This window comes from Ambystoma mexicanum, chromosome 5q (assembly GCF_040938575.1).
Source record: "Ambystoma mexicanum isolate Mex_15411 chromosome 5q, UKY_AmexF1_1, whole genome shotgun sequence".
NCBI lineage: Eukaryota > Metazoa > Chordata > Amphibia > Caudata > Ambystomatidae > Ambystoma > Ambystoma mexicanum.
In genome coordinates this window covers 278,714,501-278,730,283 of record NC_090933.1, presented here as the reverse complement: position 1 = coordinate 278,730,283, position 15,783 = coordinate 278,714,501, and the positions used below count along the sequence as shown (strand labels likewise).

At 48.2% G+C, this 15,783-nt stretch overlaps 1 protein-coding gene across 2 annotated transcripts in view; it reads right to left on the bottom strand.

The window, feature by feature from the left end:
* CD226 (CD226 molecule) overlaps positions 1 to 7,109 on the bottom strand; it is a 446,184-nt gene extending 439,075 nt beyond the window's left edge. For both annotated transcript variants that reach the window (XM_069620780.1, XM_069620781.1), the window contains exon 1: positions 6,886 to 7,109. In XM_069620780.1, the coding sequence (XP_069476881.1) occupies positions 6,886 to 6,931 (46 nt within the window). In that variant the 5' untranslated portion in view covers positions 6,932 to 7,109. The remainder of the gene's footprint in view (positions 1 to 6,885) is intronic.
* Positions 7,110 to 15,783: the final 8,674 nt, after the last annotated feature.

Genomic DNA, 15,783 nt, shown 5'->3' with positions numbered 1-15,783 from the left:
AGCAGTCACTTTTAAAGCATTTTTGACTCTTTTCCATGGTCCAAACCGCATTTACCGCATTTGGCCCAGGACAGTGGCCAGTGCCTAAAATGGCCATGCCACAGGGTCCTTTGTTCTGTCCTTTGGCCATTTTGTCCCTTTGCCTTCCCCAGGTCGAGCAGACCCGGGAAATTCCTTATTTGGTCATGCAGACCCCCCCGCAAACCGAAGCTTTCGCAGGTATTCTGCATGCCTTGTGTGTATGCACCCAGGATGTGGGCTGGAGCTGTCTAGTTCCAATAAACATCCTGGGTGCCAGGAGGTCTGGAGTTCTGGGATGACTGGGACCACTGTGGTCCACGATTGTTCCACGTCTGGGATGGCTGAATGTGAGCAGATCTCGTATTGGTTTCTCTTCATTTTGGCGCAAAGGAGATTTTGGATAAGAGAAGGCACCTTACACCCATTCCAGGTCAATCTTCTGAGTTCACACCAAACTTAGTATAGGTCCCAAGTATCCTGAAGCGAAGAAGCGGATACGTGGAACTGCTGGTGACCCACTGGAAGGTTTGGCACCCTGACCCCGCTGTTGTCCCATCGGAGTCCATGTTTCTCATCGATCATAGAAGGCCTGCAAGGGTGCTTTGACCCATTGGAGTAATGGGACTAACTACACTCAGCACCTACTCCTACTTTTTTTTATTTTTTTTAAACAATTTTTATTGTTTTAACAAACCACACCTCAAACGTTACAACCTTTTAGGACGTTCATAAACAATATCAAAACATCTTGTTATACAGTGTTATTCTCTGTCCTCCCCCCCCTCCCCATAAACTTGAGCCATCTCATTTGTGCCATCTTCAAAAGCATTCTCAGGAATCTCAGCGCTTGATGACTCATCTGAGTCTTCTGTTTCATGATTGACCTGGTGGGAGTTAGCCAATGAGGTCACCAGCTGCCTCCAGGCTATCAGGGGGCCCACTTCCTCCTCGCCCCCCTAGTAACAGCTTCAAACCATACCACAGTTTCTGCCTCTGCCCACTTCAAGAGATCTGCCCACCATGTCTCCACTCTGGGCCTATGAGCCGCTTTCCAACACATTGCAATTCTACGCTTGGCCAAGACGTAAAACAGGTCCTTCATTTTGCTAATATGTTTTAAATTACACGGCCTGGGAAAACTACCAAGCATGCATGCCCAAGCAGACCTCACATCAAACGCCACTCCCCCGCTGGCCATTCTCATCCTTATTTCTTCCCAAAATCTCTGCACCTCGGGGCAAGCCCAGAACTTGTGCAGCAGCCCTGCCTCCTCCTCCCCGCATCTGGGATATTTCTGTATAGCCGAGCCTCCAAACCTGGCTATTCTGCCAGGGGTCAAAGGCACCTCCTCCTACTTAACCTGCAAACGAGCCTGCTCGGAAGTGTTCCTGGACCGTCAAGTGAACTGACCAGCTCATTCGGAACCTTGGCCTTGGAACCACCATCGTCTCGAGTTTTGACCTGAGACTTGGAAAGCTGCAGGCTCTGGGTGGAAGGCACTCTCCCGCCAGGTTTTGTACACCTAGCATTCCTAGGTCTGGTATTATGGGAGACAGCCCGAACCCGAGCATACGCGGTACCCGTGTCACCCCGCTGTGCTGACGAGCATCGTGGGTGCCTTGCTGCTTTGCCCCCCTCTGCCCTAAGACGAGCTGCAGTGGCACTGGCCTGATCCCTTCACCAGAAGTGGAGAAATCGTCACTGTCCCACCACGGACTGAGGTCCCGGAGAGATGCGCAACTTCTGGACTCGAACCCGCAAGCGAAAAGGACTTGACTAGCAAAGTTTGGTCTGGAGTGTGTCAAGGGTCGGTGAGTACTTGCATCACTTACCGGTGGCCCTTGGCGCATCCATAGACTTTTATGCACGAGTTTCCCCTGAGGGCCACTCTCCCTTTGTTCAGGTAGCCCTGCTACCATCCTATTTCCGATTCCTGGAAACTTCTCTGCCCTCTTGTAGAGACCCTCCTTGAATAGTGGGAATTTATTCTTCATCACCTCACCCACCTTCATGCACTACTACAGCCCCTTGAAGAAGACCAGTTTTGAACTTAACTGCACAATCAAGAGCTCCGGCACTGAAAGTAGTTTTGAGCGCAAGGCTCCACACTTCTTAGGGAGTGGACTGCCTATAAGTTAGGGTTTGAGTTGTTGAAGGACTGCCTAAAGTATTATCGCTCTGTATGACCCCTTTCTGTTGCAGGTTGTGGATCTCTACTTGTTGAATGTCACTTTAGGCTTATGGTTACTGTATACATGTTTCACAGTTATTGTTATGTTTGTTTTGTTAAGAATGCTGTGGTTTAACTTTGTGCTTGACTTAAAAGGCCTTAAATAAATGTATATGTATTTTTTATATATACGCCTGACTGAGAGTAATTTGTGGTTTAGTTTACTGTGTGTGCTCATTGTGGGCTTTCCATCACCCTCACCCCTCCTGAGACCTAGTCTTGAGCTCTGCCAAGGCTACCCTGATTTGTCTGGCATGTCTAGAAGGTTACCCTGTTCCAAGAAATTAGGCTGGCCTTCTGAACCTCTGCCTGCAGGTCAGAGTTCAGAAATCCGTTTTAGCACTGGTTCACTGGTTGCAGACTCAATACAAAGCACATCAGACATTTCGAAGATGGGTAGAAGACAAAAAATAAGTCTTCACCTAATAATTAATAGATTTTTAAAATACATTGAGTCAATGCAAAGTTCAATTTGGTAAGATTACATGATAGCAGCCGAGTCCAAAACAATTGTGAATGTAGTGTTTCTACCTTACAGACGAAGTCCCCAAGTGGGCCTTGCCTTAAGGTTGCAGTTTCTCTACACTCTGTAAACAGATGTGTAAGAGTCTCAAAAGAGGAACCGCATTTACAAAGACGAAATATTCTCTGCTCTCTACCTAAACCACGAATATGTCTGGATTTGTGATCCGGGAACATTGTTAAGTATGTTGGCAGGTTATAAAATTTACGAAAAGTATCTCTGTATTCTCGAATCGAATATTGTCTTTAAATCTGCTCCTTTTGAGAAATCTAATCATGAATCTTGAATTTTTCTTTCATTTTGATTGGATTTCGGATAAGTTAAGCCTCTCACTACAAATGTGCATAAGCACTGCATCACACTCAATGATAAAAGCCCTAAATGATGTCGGTGTATTAGCAAATAATAATTGTATTATTTTTCACTGGTGTATAGCCCGATACCTCAAAACTCATGTGCTTCAAAAGGATTCAGTAGAAAGCATTTTCAACTGGTCTACAGAAAGTTCCACCAGGCACAGCAGCCAGGCTGAGACAAGCTAATGATGCTGTCCCAATAAAATACATTGGCCTGTATGAAAATTGATTGCACTGTACACGAAAAAACAGCACTCATCTGTGTAGAAATGCTGATAAATTCGCACACTTCTGGCCAGAGTGTATTCTTCTTGCACTGGAGAGTAAAAGGGAGACGCGGCCTGCAGAAGATCCACAGGACCCATTTCAGAATGTTGCTTAGGGCCCCTTGCCTTCAGCTGGGAAACCCCGCCCCCACATGGAAACAACAAAAAATGTATTGATGTGCGCGAGTTTAAGCTTATCAAAAGCAAAAGAGCAGCGAAAACAATGGTTTGTATGCTTTTTGGGGCACACGTAGATTCAATGGTGGAATTGTTTATCCCTGTTGCACTTTTATGATTACACAATTAATGTATAATAAGGAACGCTGTGAATACTGAGACAATTATCTCTTTTTTCTCAAACTCGCACATTTGTAACATCTCCCTTGCAGGTTTACAGATCTGCTAGATCAATATAATACCAATAATGGGCCTCCCTGAGTGACTATTTGCAGTTCTCACAACCTCAGCTGGTGCCTGTGACAAAAAGACAGAGCCAGCAATGAGAGTGGTGTGTGTTGTACCAATTATCAAGGGGAGTTTTTACTGTTTGGCCACGGGTTTCAGCTCCCCCTTACCTCGTTCTTCTGTGCGGAACTTAAGAAAAGCAGTTACGTTTTCTTTGTCAGAGTCACAGGCTCCCCCTTGCCTCTGCTAAGGCCCTGTTGCATTGTCGCATACCATGCGGGGAGATGACACTATCCACCCAGTCAATTATTCCCCTCCCTTCTAAATACCAGCAAGTGGTAGTATCCCCTTCAAACACACACTCTTACAAACCTATCCACACAATGCATTCTCACACTCGAAGGCGGCATCAGGCAGGGGTGTTGCTACGTCTGGAAAAGACCTGGTGCTACGCTAATGTCGGAACTGTTGGGACTGGGGGCTAGCTAGTCTTTTGGCTGTAGCTCCTGAGATTCTATCCGGGGCTACAACCAAAAGATCAGGGGCTATATCCCCCTTAGCCCCCCCAAGAAACCCCCCTGGCATCAGGTATGGGCTTGAGAGGGCTAAAGCCCCCCCCACACTTTGACCAGCAGCCACCACTCCAGCCTGGACTCATACTGGAAAAGCCTGTGACATTTCTCACTGAGGAAAAAAGCCTGCCCATCGGATATCAGTAGGCTCCCCCACGCCCCTATGTTGTAGCTAAAGGCTTAACTGCTGGCTCAGCTTTTACATGGCCCATGATTTCAATGATTAGGTTTAACAGAAAAAAAGTTTATTTGTGTGCATGCAAGGACTGTATGCATGCATGTATGAATGTATGCGTGCGTGCATGCATGTGAGGGAGTGTGTAAGTGGGTGTATGTTTGTATGCTAGGAGGTGTCTGCAAGTGCACACATATGAATTAATGCAGTGTGAATGGGGTACATGGGTGTGTCTGCGCGTGTTAATGAGAGTGCAGTGTAAATGTTCTGTGTGCTCCTGTGAATGACAGATCAGCTATGAAAACAGTCACGCTCTGAAACACTTGTGTATGAGCGCAATATAAATAAAATATCATTTCATTTAATTTATGTGGGTGCGTGACTGGTGGGTGAATGGATATGAATGTGTCTATATCTCTGTGTGTATCTGTGTGTATTTGTGTGTTTGCAAGCTGGGGCCTGGGGAAGGCCATTGGAGCATGAAGATTTTTTGACAAGAGCATGGCATGTTTTACTGCCGTTTTTTGGGCAAAGGAAAGTCAACTTGAGTGTTACTATGTGATGGTGGGGTCAGAGTGTGGAGAGGGTACTACAGTAGGGCTGGCCTGGCTGGGTCTTACTGAGGCATGGAATGTTGTGCTCGCATTAAGGGCAAAGCCAACATGATGAGTGTGTTTACATGGGGGAGGGCATGTTTCCTTATTTTGACTTGTTTTTTACTGGTGTTAAGGTCAAAGGCAACATAAATATTCTTACAAGAGGGAATATAAGATGATGAGTGCAACATAAGTGTTCTTTTATGGGGGGATTTGTGTAATGATAATATGCTATTTATATAGCGCTTTTGCCAAAGTGCTGTACAGAAAACATATTTATATAAAATGCATCACCCAACCGATGTTGACACTCATTTATCGAGCTTTGAAGTATGAAACTCTGAGTTGGCCTTGGCAGAATTTGAACCTACGAATCACACTCAGATTGCAACAGCGAGCGCTCAGCCTGGTGAGCTATCTTACCAGCTAGCCAGCAAGAGCATGTTTTCTTACTGTGGCATTACAGTTTATTACTAGTGTTAAGGGCAGAGGCAACGTAAGTGTTCTTACATTGGGGTCGGGGCATTTGTGCAACCTGCAAAGCAATGTTTTTTTTTTTACAGTGGCCTGACATTTTTTACTGCCGTTAGGGAGCAAATACAACATGATGAGAGTTCTTATATGGGGATCTGGGGATCTGTGCAGCTAGCAAGAATATGCTTTCTTAATGTAAAGCCAACAGGAGTATGTTCTTACATGGTGAAACTGGCATATATTGGCAGAGCCAACATGGACATGTTTTCTTATAGTATCTTTACTGGCATTATGGACAAAGCAAACATGAGTATTTTCCTATGTGGGAATAGTGGCATATATAGGTGCACCAGAAAGGAGATGTGTGGACACAATCAATATGAACATGCTTTTTACACTTGCAGAGTACTGGCATATAGTGGGCAAAGGCATTATGAAAATGTGTTTGAAAAAGCTCCTGTGCATTGTTGATGTCTTGGCATCTAATGGACTTTTCATGTCTTACCCTACAAAACCGATTGTAAACTGTGTGGCTTTTTACCTAATCACAGAAAGTGTACTCTAAAATACACTATTTCAACCCATTATTTAAACTCTTTTCTCAAGGGGACAACCCCCCTTGATTGGTACGCCCTCCCTCACTAGTCTCTGTCACTCCTGTGCATTTGGAGGGGGCAGAACAAGTGCGGGTTCTACTACATTAGGTCCAGGCCCCCCTTGTTACACAATCATGGCTCTGCCTATGGCGAGTTGGGGGGAAAGATGCATCTAATGGGCCAAAAGAAGGTGTCATATCTACTCAGCCTCTTGGGGAGCCAGACACGGGGCAGGGGAAGGTTAATAGAGCAATAGTTGTTAAGCCCTGTCTCACTTTTAGTTTTCAAAACTGCCATCCAGCCCCACCAAAATGTGGAGGCTGACTCCGCCCCTGCTCACACTCAACAGAACGCAAACGTTTTTCATTGTGAAGTAATATGTTTGTTTGGTTTCGGCAATGTCTGTTCTACAATCTCTTCTTCCTGTGTCCGCTGTGTTTAGCATATCAAAAAAGTCCCAGAATAAGGAAAACGTCATATCGAAAGCGCACGGAGAGAACACTAAAACAACATACTAAAAAGACACATTATGATTATTAGATCATAGCGTCCTTTCTTACTGACAGTTTCTAAAAAAATCCCTTCTAACAGAAAAAGACGTCAAAGCTTCTATAACATATCTTACGTAGAAAGACACTGCATTAACACAAAGCTGATACACATAAACTCACTGTGAAATAGTTGGAGAATTGTAAGCAGCGCAAGCAGGTGTTCCATTGTTTCCGCCGCTGCACAGGTTTCTGTTAGAAGGGCAGAGGTACAGCCAGGGAAGACTTGTAAAGCATGCTGCTTCCTGCTGTTGTGACGTTATCAGCCAGGGGCTTTCTTCTAGCTCGAGCGGATGCTGGTGGTCTTTTTGAACTTGCAGTCGCTTTACTTGATCCAAATTCTGCTTCTGCCTTGACAGACTGACCACTGTTCACTCCAGCAAACAGGAAGTGGTTTTTTTTTCTCACTCGGTTGGAAATGCTTTTGCACAGAAGAGATTAAGACTGTGGTCAGGGGGCAAGGAGAAAAAAAGCACCTATTCTTACAAGCAAGTCACGTCACTCACGATCAAAAAAATTCCATTAGCGGGAGTAGTAATGACGCATCCACACAAGAGTGGCAGGGTGCATCATCAGGAACGTGAAAAAGTGGTGGAGGCAGGAAGGAGCAGTATTCCAAAGATGGGGTATGCTGCTAAAACACCCCTTTGAACTGTATCCTGGTGGCACCAAAGTCAAATGAAGACCAACTGAAGTCATTAGCGGGAATGGATGAATATTATTTGAAGATTTAAAGAGCTTCAAACATTTTATGGGGAATCTTGATAAGAGTGGTCAGTGTAGTGTCACGTGAACCGCGGCATGACGTATCATGTCATGATGCAGACAAAGGAATAAAGAGGCCCGATTTGTGCCTTTCTAATCAGACCGAAGCAGGGCCTGTCAAGCACTAACACTGTGTCTGTCATTCCTCATGCACAGTGTTGCGCCACACGACCAGACCACATGGCCCCATTACATTGGCGACGAGCGTCGAAACCCAGTGTACACACCCGCCGATCGGGCAGTCTGATGCATCTGGGCCTCCGATCCACACAGCATGCTGTCCCTCGGCCCATGGCAGGGCCCCACCATGCTCCGGCACACCGGTAAGGGATCCTACCCAACATACAGCCTCGCATTGACTACATCTGGCTCTCGCCAGAATTTTTGGAACGCCCAAGGTGTTATATCACCTCCAGCCCCACATTCAGTGAGGGGGAGGCTCAGTCACCCTGGGGACTAGCGCGACTCTCACAAGAGAGTGCGTGTGCGCTGCCCCTTCTTGCCAATTGCGCCACCCAAATTGGCGCTATATAGACGAAAGGTGCCTGCACACCCAACTCACTGCTGTGGGACTCCCCACAACCCTAACAGGGGCAGCAGCGCCCCAGGAGCACCTGTGTACCCCACTGTGGGCCCAATAACGTCCCAGAAATAGGGGCAGCGACTCCTCTTGGAGTGCCTGTTCACCCCAAACAGCACCTGTGCTGACACCACACATCAGAAGTCATTCGTGATGCGCACTGCCATGCAGCAAAGTGAGGAAAATTTTGACAAGTACCAGTCGGTTGAGACACCTGGCCATGAATTGTGGGTGGGAAAATGAAGAGGAGGTGAGACTCCAAATCATCATTGGATGTGACTCGGTAAAGCTTTGAAAACAAATTCTGCGAGAACCAGCGATCACACTCCCCAGGATCCTCGAACTAGTGCGCTCCCACAAACTGGTGGACGTAAGGGCCTCCAAAATGGAGTCGGCCCTGAAATCGGTCAAACTTCAGTAGGCAGACAAACTCCAAAGACCCAAGGGACAAGAAGTGCCTGGCGGCAGAAGAAGCAGCGAAACACTGCCACTCCAGCCCCCTGCCCGCAGTGTGGGTATGATCTTCCACACGAGAAAGACTGCCCAGCATAAGAGTACACCTGCAAGAGGTGTGGAGTCCCAAATCACTTTGCATGAGTTTGCAGAGCCTCAGCCCCAACCAGTGTGCCACGGGGAAAGGAACGCCCCAGAGGTTTCCCGCAGGAGAAGGCAAGTCATTCCTCCAACACCACATCCATGGACCCACAAGTGGACCCTCCAGGCACGAGCCTTGAGGATGAAGAGGAAGATGTTTTCTTCGTGTCAGCAGTGTTCACTGTCAGCGGGCATGGGACACGCCAACCACGATGCGCAGTGACCATCCTGAATACCCCAGTTTACGTACTCCTCGAAGCAGGAGCCTCAGTGAACGTAATGTCTGACGAACAATACCGGACATTACCAGGACCCCCTGCACTTCAAGACACAAGAGTGCATATCTTCACCTTTGGAGGCAAGACCCCTCTACCACTTGAAGGTGCCTTCATCGCCACTGTCCAGCATCACAGTGTATTCATACGAGCCAGGTTCTACGTCACAAAAGTAGCAACTCAAACGCTACTTGGCTGTGCAACAGCCGAATCCCTGGGTCTCATCCACTTTGCACATGGAGTGTTCATAGAGGATGTCCAATTGCTACTGCAAATGTTACCGGATATATTCAACGGAATAGGACGGATGGAAGGAAAACCAATCCGGCTCCACATCGATGATACAGTCCAACCGGTAGCTCTGAAACACAGAAGAGTGCCCTTCCACCTCTGCAAGAAAGTAGAAAAAGAGATCCAAGACCTCTTTGCCCTTGACCTTGACATTATTGAGCAAGTCGAAGGACCCACACCATTCCCCAACTGGACAAAGTTTGTATTTGCATGGACATGTGGCTGCCCAACGTGAACATGCGGCTGCCCAACAAGGCAAGCAGAAGGGAAAGACATCTAACGCCCACCTTAGATGACATTGGGCCTCATTACGACCCTGGCGGTACGGAGTGAACGGCGCCGTAAAAGGTGCCGGTGCCGTTCACCCCGTACCGTCGCATTACGAGTTCCCCTCGCGGGACACGGTAAGCACGCCTGGGAAAACTCGTAATGGCCCATTGTTTGCTCCCTCTCCCATTCCCATTCAGCCCTACGAGGGCTGAAATGGGAATGGGGAAGGACCGTGTCCAGGTCCTTGGAGGGAGGAATTACCGGGCCTTCCGACCCGGAATGGCCCGGTAAGTCTTCATTCCGAGGACCCGGACCCCGATGCGATTTCGACGGCAGCCATGCTGCCAATAGCGGCACGGTTACCGCCGATCTCGTAATGAGGGCCATTGCCGCAGAGCTGGAAGGAGCAACAGTATTCTCCAAGCTTGACCTCCAATCTGGATACCACCATCTCTTCCTCCACCAGGCCAGTCGTTACGTCATGACTTTCACCACCCACGTCGGCCTCTACAGGTACAAACGGCTGAACTTTGGCATCTCATCCACCGCAGAGGTGTTTCAGAATGCAATACGCTGCGCTCTGGCAGGACTACCATGTACCCTGAATGTAAGTGATGACATTCTAGTACATGCCAAATCTGAAAAGTGAGCACCTGAAAAGACTAAAGAAAGCCCTAACAAGGATCCAGTCCCTGGGTCTAACGCTCCACTATGAGAAATGCAAATTCTTGAGAAACAAGATCGAATTATTCGGCTTCATCTTTCAAGAGGGAGGACTATCCGCGAACCCAGCAAAAAGTCAAAGACATTCAAGAGGCCAAGCCTCCAGAAACCATATCAAAGGTGAGAAGCTTCCTGCGGATTGTCACTTATTGTGGCCACTTCATTGAGAACCTAGTGACTGTATCTAAACCCGTAAGGAACCACACCAAGCAGTCAACAGCCTGGAGATGGTCAGCCCTAGAACAAATGGCATTCGAAAATATCAAGAAAGCGTTATCTGACAAATGCATGCTATCATTCTTTGACCCCCCAGAAGAGCATGGGAAATCATTGTGGATGCAAGCAGGTTCAGTCTTGGAACCATCCTTGACCAGGCCATAAAGACGGCACACTGTGCACCGTGGCATATGCCAGTCAAGAACTCTCGCCTATGGAGCAAAGATACTCCCAGATAGAGCGCAAAGACCTGACAGTACTGTGGGGATGCCGCCATTTCCATATATACATCTACAGGAAACCAGTGAAGGTGGTCAACGATCAAAAATCCCTTCTTCCCATCATAACGGGCGGATCAGCAAACCCTCCTCCATGCATAGAAAAGTGGCGACTGGTGCTCCAGGAATAGAATGTGGTCCTCAAGTACAGGCCAGGACGAAACAATGCTGCAGACTATTTGTCTCCCCAAACTGTCCAATACAGCTTACACCGAGGAGGTTGCAGCAGCTGAAGAGCACTTATGGCTCGCCATGGAGTGCTCCATCCCCAACTCAATGGACATTGCGGAAATAAAAGCAGCCTCTGCAAATGATGGGTGCTTCCAAATCCTGTGCGACACCATGGAGTCAGGACAATGGAGGTCCGCTCTTGAAAACCTGGGCTCCAAGATGCAAGAAGCCAAACACACATTGGAGCAACTGTGGAAAGTACGATGCAAACTTACTTTCACAGACTATGGACTCCTCTTGAGAGGGCCCCACATATCCATCCCTACTAAACTGACCGACCAGGTGATCGCCCTTACCCATCACGGCCACCAAGGTGCTGCTAAAACAAAAAGCTGCCTCATGTACAAGGTCTTGTTCTCAGCGTTGGAGTCAAAGGTAGAAGACTTTATCCGGGCCTGGAAGTGATGCCAAGCTGCCGCCCCTCACGTCAGAGAACCAGCCATCCAGTGCATGCCCAGAAGCGAAGAGCCATGAGAAACCGTCCACATGAATTTTGGATCCACGCAAAGAGACTTGCACGTCCTAATAATGGTAGACCAGTGGTCCTGGTACCCGGAGGTTGAGTTTGTCTCGTCCCTGGCCTTCCAAGATGTCATTCCAGTAATGGAAAAATATTTGCTACCCACGGCTTCCCCAAAGCAATATGCTCAGACAGTGGTTCCCCATTCCAGAGTGCGGGCCTAGAAGAGTTCCTGGCAAGACGGGGCATCAATCACAGAAACATCATACCAGTGTGGCCGCGTGCGAGTGGCGAAGCAGAACGTTTTATGCGCACGCTCAACAAGTGTTTCTGCATATTGCATGGACAAGGATCATGTGAAAAGCAAGCCCTATAGCCAATTCTTCCTTGAGTATAGGGCAACGCCATACTGCTCAACAGGAGTAGCTACAGCAGAAGCTCGTTTCCATAGATATCCATGCACGTTCCTACCCGAACTGGAGGGGAGAAACCTAGGAACAATAGATAATGGAGACGTGCGAGCCCGCAGGGAAGCTACAATCCAGAAGGAGAACAGCAGGCGAGGTCTAAGAGAACATTATATAGCCATTGGCAACACAGTCCTGGTAAGAGCTTGCCACCCGGAAGGAAAACTATCCCTTCTACACAAGCCCTCACCTCTGAAGGTAGTGCAGGTGCAAGGCTCGTAAAGAACAGCCACAGATGACCACGGGCAAGTTACACACAACTCCAGTTTCTTCAGGGGGCTATCAGGCCCACCTCGGCTGCAGACCGACTGGTACGGACAAAAGATGTACGCCACCTCCACCATCCTGATGCAGGTGACATGGAAGAGGACATTCCAGAAGATCCATATCCAGAGGCGGCAGCTGAACCAACACCCAGGGAATCCGGACATCACCCAGGACAGGCCCCCAGCAGCGAGACAGAAAGGCGCTACCCCGCCAGGGAATCGAGAGGGCCTCCGACGCGACTGAAAAACTATGGGCCTCATTATAAGTTTGCCGGTCCGGTAACAACGTGTCAGGATTCGCCCCTGGAAGTTGTGGAATACATGGCGTCTCTGACTATCCAGGACACCATCAGGTCTAGTGCTCACTCAACATGGTGGCCCTTTCCTTTAAATCAGAACCACGCCCCCTTTTTTGGCGCTTTGTATCTGTTTCTGCTCAGTCTCATCAACGCTGCTGCGCTTTCAGCTGAGTTATTCTTCTACAGATCCTTCCTTGCTGCCTGCATTTTTTCCCATTTAACGCTGCCACCGCAGTGTTGCCCTTATTGTTCGTTGTTTCTTTCTTTCTGTCTTTGTCCTCCACTGTAGCCTTCTCCTTCGTTCCGCCTGTGTTCTGTTAGCGTTCTTGCTTTCTCACTAATTATTCTTCCTTCTTTCCTTATACTATCATATACACTCACCTTTGTGGTGTCTACAGCTGGCTTAGCTGTTCCAATGTATTTTCTCGTTCGCGGTTGCGGTCTACCTTTACTTTCACCGCGCCGCGGCTCTTTGTTTCCGCTCGCGGTCACAGAGCTGTTTTCTCCTTTACCGCGATCACGGCTCGGGTGCCCTCACTTCCCGGATTCTGTAGTTTTCTAGGTAAGTGGAACTCTGCTGCCACCTCTACTTGTTCTTTCATACTTCTACTTCTCAGCCTTTACATTCTCTTATCAGAACCTCTTCTATTTACTTACATTACCTGGCATCCAGTTACAAACTGCTCCCCCGGATTCAACTGAAGTTCAGGCATCCAGTCTACGAACTACTCACAGACTGTATCTACCCAAGAGGGCAGATCTCCCTCAAGACTCCTAGTCTTCTACATCTTTCTACAGTTCCCGATCGAGGAATTACTATTGTCTGCAATACCAGGGTTTTTTCTGCCTATCCGGCTTTTTCCCTGTGATTCAAGGTCTGGCTCCTCGGGGTTCCCCTTGGACAGGTTCCCCCTCCTGCCAAGGTGGCCTTTGAGGGAGCCAGACCTTATTTACACGAGAAGAAGAAGAAGCCTTCCCGAAAGCTGTTGACTACCGAATCCAAGAAATCCAGAAGAAGACCTAACACGGAAACCAAGGAGCGCTCATCAGAAGGCTCAGGTGAGGAGGAGGTTGGGAAGGAAAGGAACTTACCCGGCAGTCCTGACAGAATACAATGCCAAGAGATCCCCATGGCCTCCTTGGAGCAGTATCAGGTGTTGGTAGCGGCAATGCAGAACCTCACGGTTGAAGTACAAGCACTGAGAACAGAGAATGTAGCCCTAAAACAGCAGGTAGTCTTGCATAGGGATGACCGGGGTGACCTACTTCCCATGGCCTTATCGTTTTGGGAAATACGATGGTCATCCAGGGGGCCTAAAGGAGTTTCTAGATGCTTGTCAGGTGTACTTCACATTTCGTCCCCATACCTGCGACACGGCCCGATCCAGAGTGGGATTCATCATAGCCAACCTGATTGGTAATGCTTTAGTGTGGACCACTCTGTTGGTAACTAGCAATGACCCTGCGTTGCACGATTTTGACCGCTTCATACACTTGTTCAAGGAGAGATTCAATCGACCTGAGGTCCTTTACACCACATTTAAAGCCATTTTGGATGTGAAACAAGGTACCACCGACGTACAGACCTACCTCTCCCGATTCTCAAGGCTCTCCACAAAGGCAGACTGCACAGACTCTGCTAAGCAGACCATTTTCCGGAGAGGATTTCATGATGACATCAAGGACGAGCTGGCTCGGATCGCTCGAGCTTCATCTTTTTTGGAACTCACAACTATTGCATTACAGATTAAATGTTGCCTAAATGAACGTCGGCAAGAAAGGAGAAGACCTTGTCCTCTACCAACAGTAGCACCCCTTTCTCAACCTCCCCGAGAGAACACCGGAGGTGACGAACCCATGCAAATTGGAACAACCAGGGGTCCTCTAACTCCAGAGGAACGAAGAAGATGCAGTGAGGCAGGTCTATGTATGTACTGTGGCTCTTCTAAGCACCTTCTTCGCAACTGCCCAGAGGTACCACCTCAGCGGAAGGAAAACGCCAGCCCCCGAACCTATGCAAGGGAAGTGTCGGGGGAACAAGCTAAAGCCCCTTGCTACAACACTCGACCATTAGAAGAGGGCGAAGACAACAGGCTTATGGTTTTCAAGGTACAGATATGGGTTTCTGGTCCTGAGCCTATAGAGGTGTTAGCCATGTTGGACTACGGGGCTGCAGGCAATTTCCTTGATATAGACTAGGCCCGGAAGAATCATGTTCCTGAGCATCTTAAGCCAAAGCCCATTCCTGTGGAAGGAGTGGACGGTACTCCACTATCCTCAGGTACCATAGTCAAGGAGTCTATTCCCTTACGAATGAAGATGGGTGAGAATTCAGAAGACATGGTATTCGATATGATTAAGGCTGCACACTTTCCGTTGGTCATCGGAATTCCTTGGCTTCGAAGGCAAAACCCTTCAATTCACTGGGCCTCAAACAGGGTGAGCTTTGATTCAACATTTTGTCAAACACATTAGGCCTCATTACGACCCTGGCGCTAAGTGTTTAACGGCGCCGTAAAAGGCTCCGGCGCCGTTAAACACTTAGCGCCTTACTACGAGGTCCCTTTGCGGGACCCGACCTTAACGGCTGGACTACACCAGCCATTAAAGTAGGGACCCGCAAAGGGACCTTGGTGCTAAGTACGGTACCACAATTTGCGGTACCGTACTTAGCGCCTTCCCCATTCCCATAGAGCCCTATGGGCAAAAATGGGAATGGGGAAGGGCCATGGTTCAATGGGGAATTCTCGCCCGCCAACCTTGGAATGGGGTGGTAATTCCCCCATTGAACCATGGCAGACCCGTTACAACACAGGCACCAACCATGGTGCTAATAGCGCCATGGTTTAGCGCCGGTGTTGTAATGAGGGCCATTGTATGGAGGTTCCCAGCCTCAAGATCAAGATGGAAGAGATGGATATTCCAGTAAAGAGGACAGTGTCTTCCATCCCACTTCAGTACCAGGAATTCGCTGAAGTATTCAAAGACACATTGCCCAGAAGCCTCCCTCCTCACAAGCCAGAAGATTGCGCCATCAACTTAATTCCGTCGGCACAGGCTCCTTTTGGTCGTGTGTACCCTTTGTCGTTGCCAGAAAAGGAAGCCTTGAGAGACTTTTTAGATGCCCACCTCCAGAATGGATTGATCCAAGAATCCAGGTCGTCTTGTGGAGCATCACTGTTCTTTATACCAAAGAAGGAGTCAGCAGAACCCAGGCCCTACATTGATTATCGGGGGCTCAATCAGATTACAGTCAGAGACCGCTATCCCATGCCCCTGATAAGGGATGTTCTGGAAGCAGTTCAA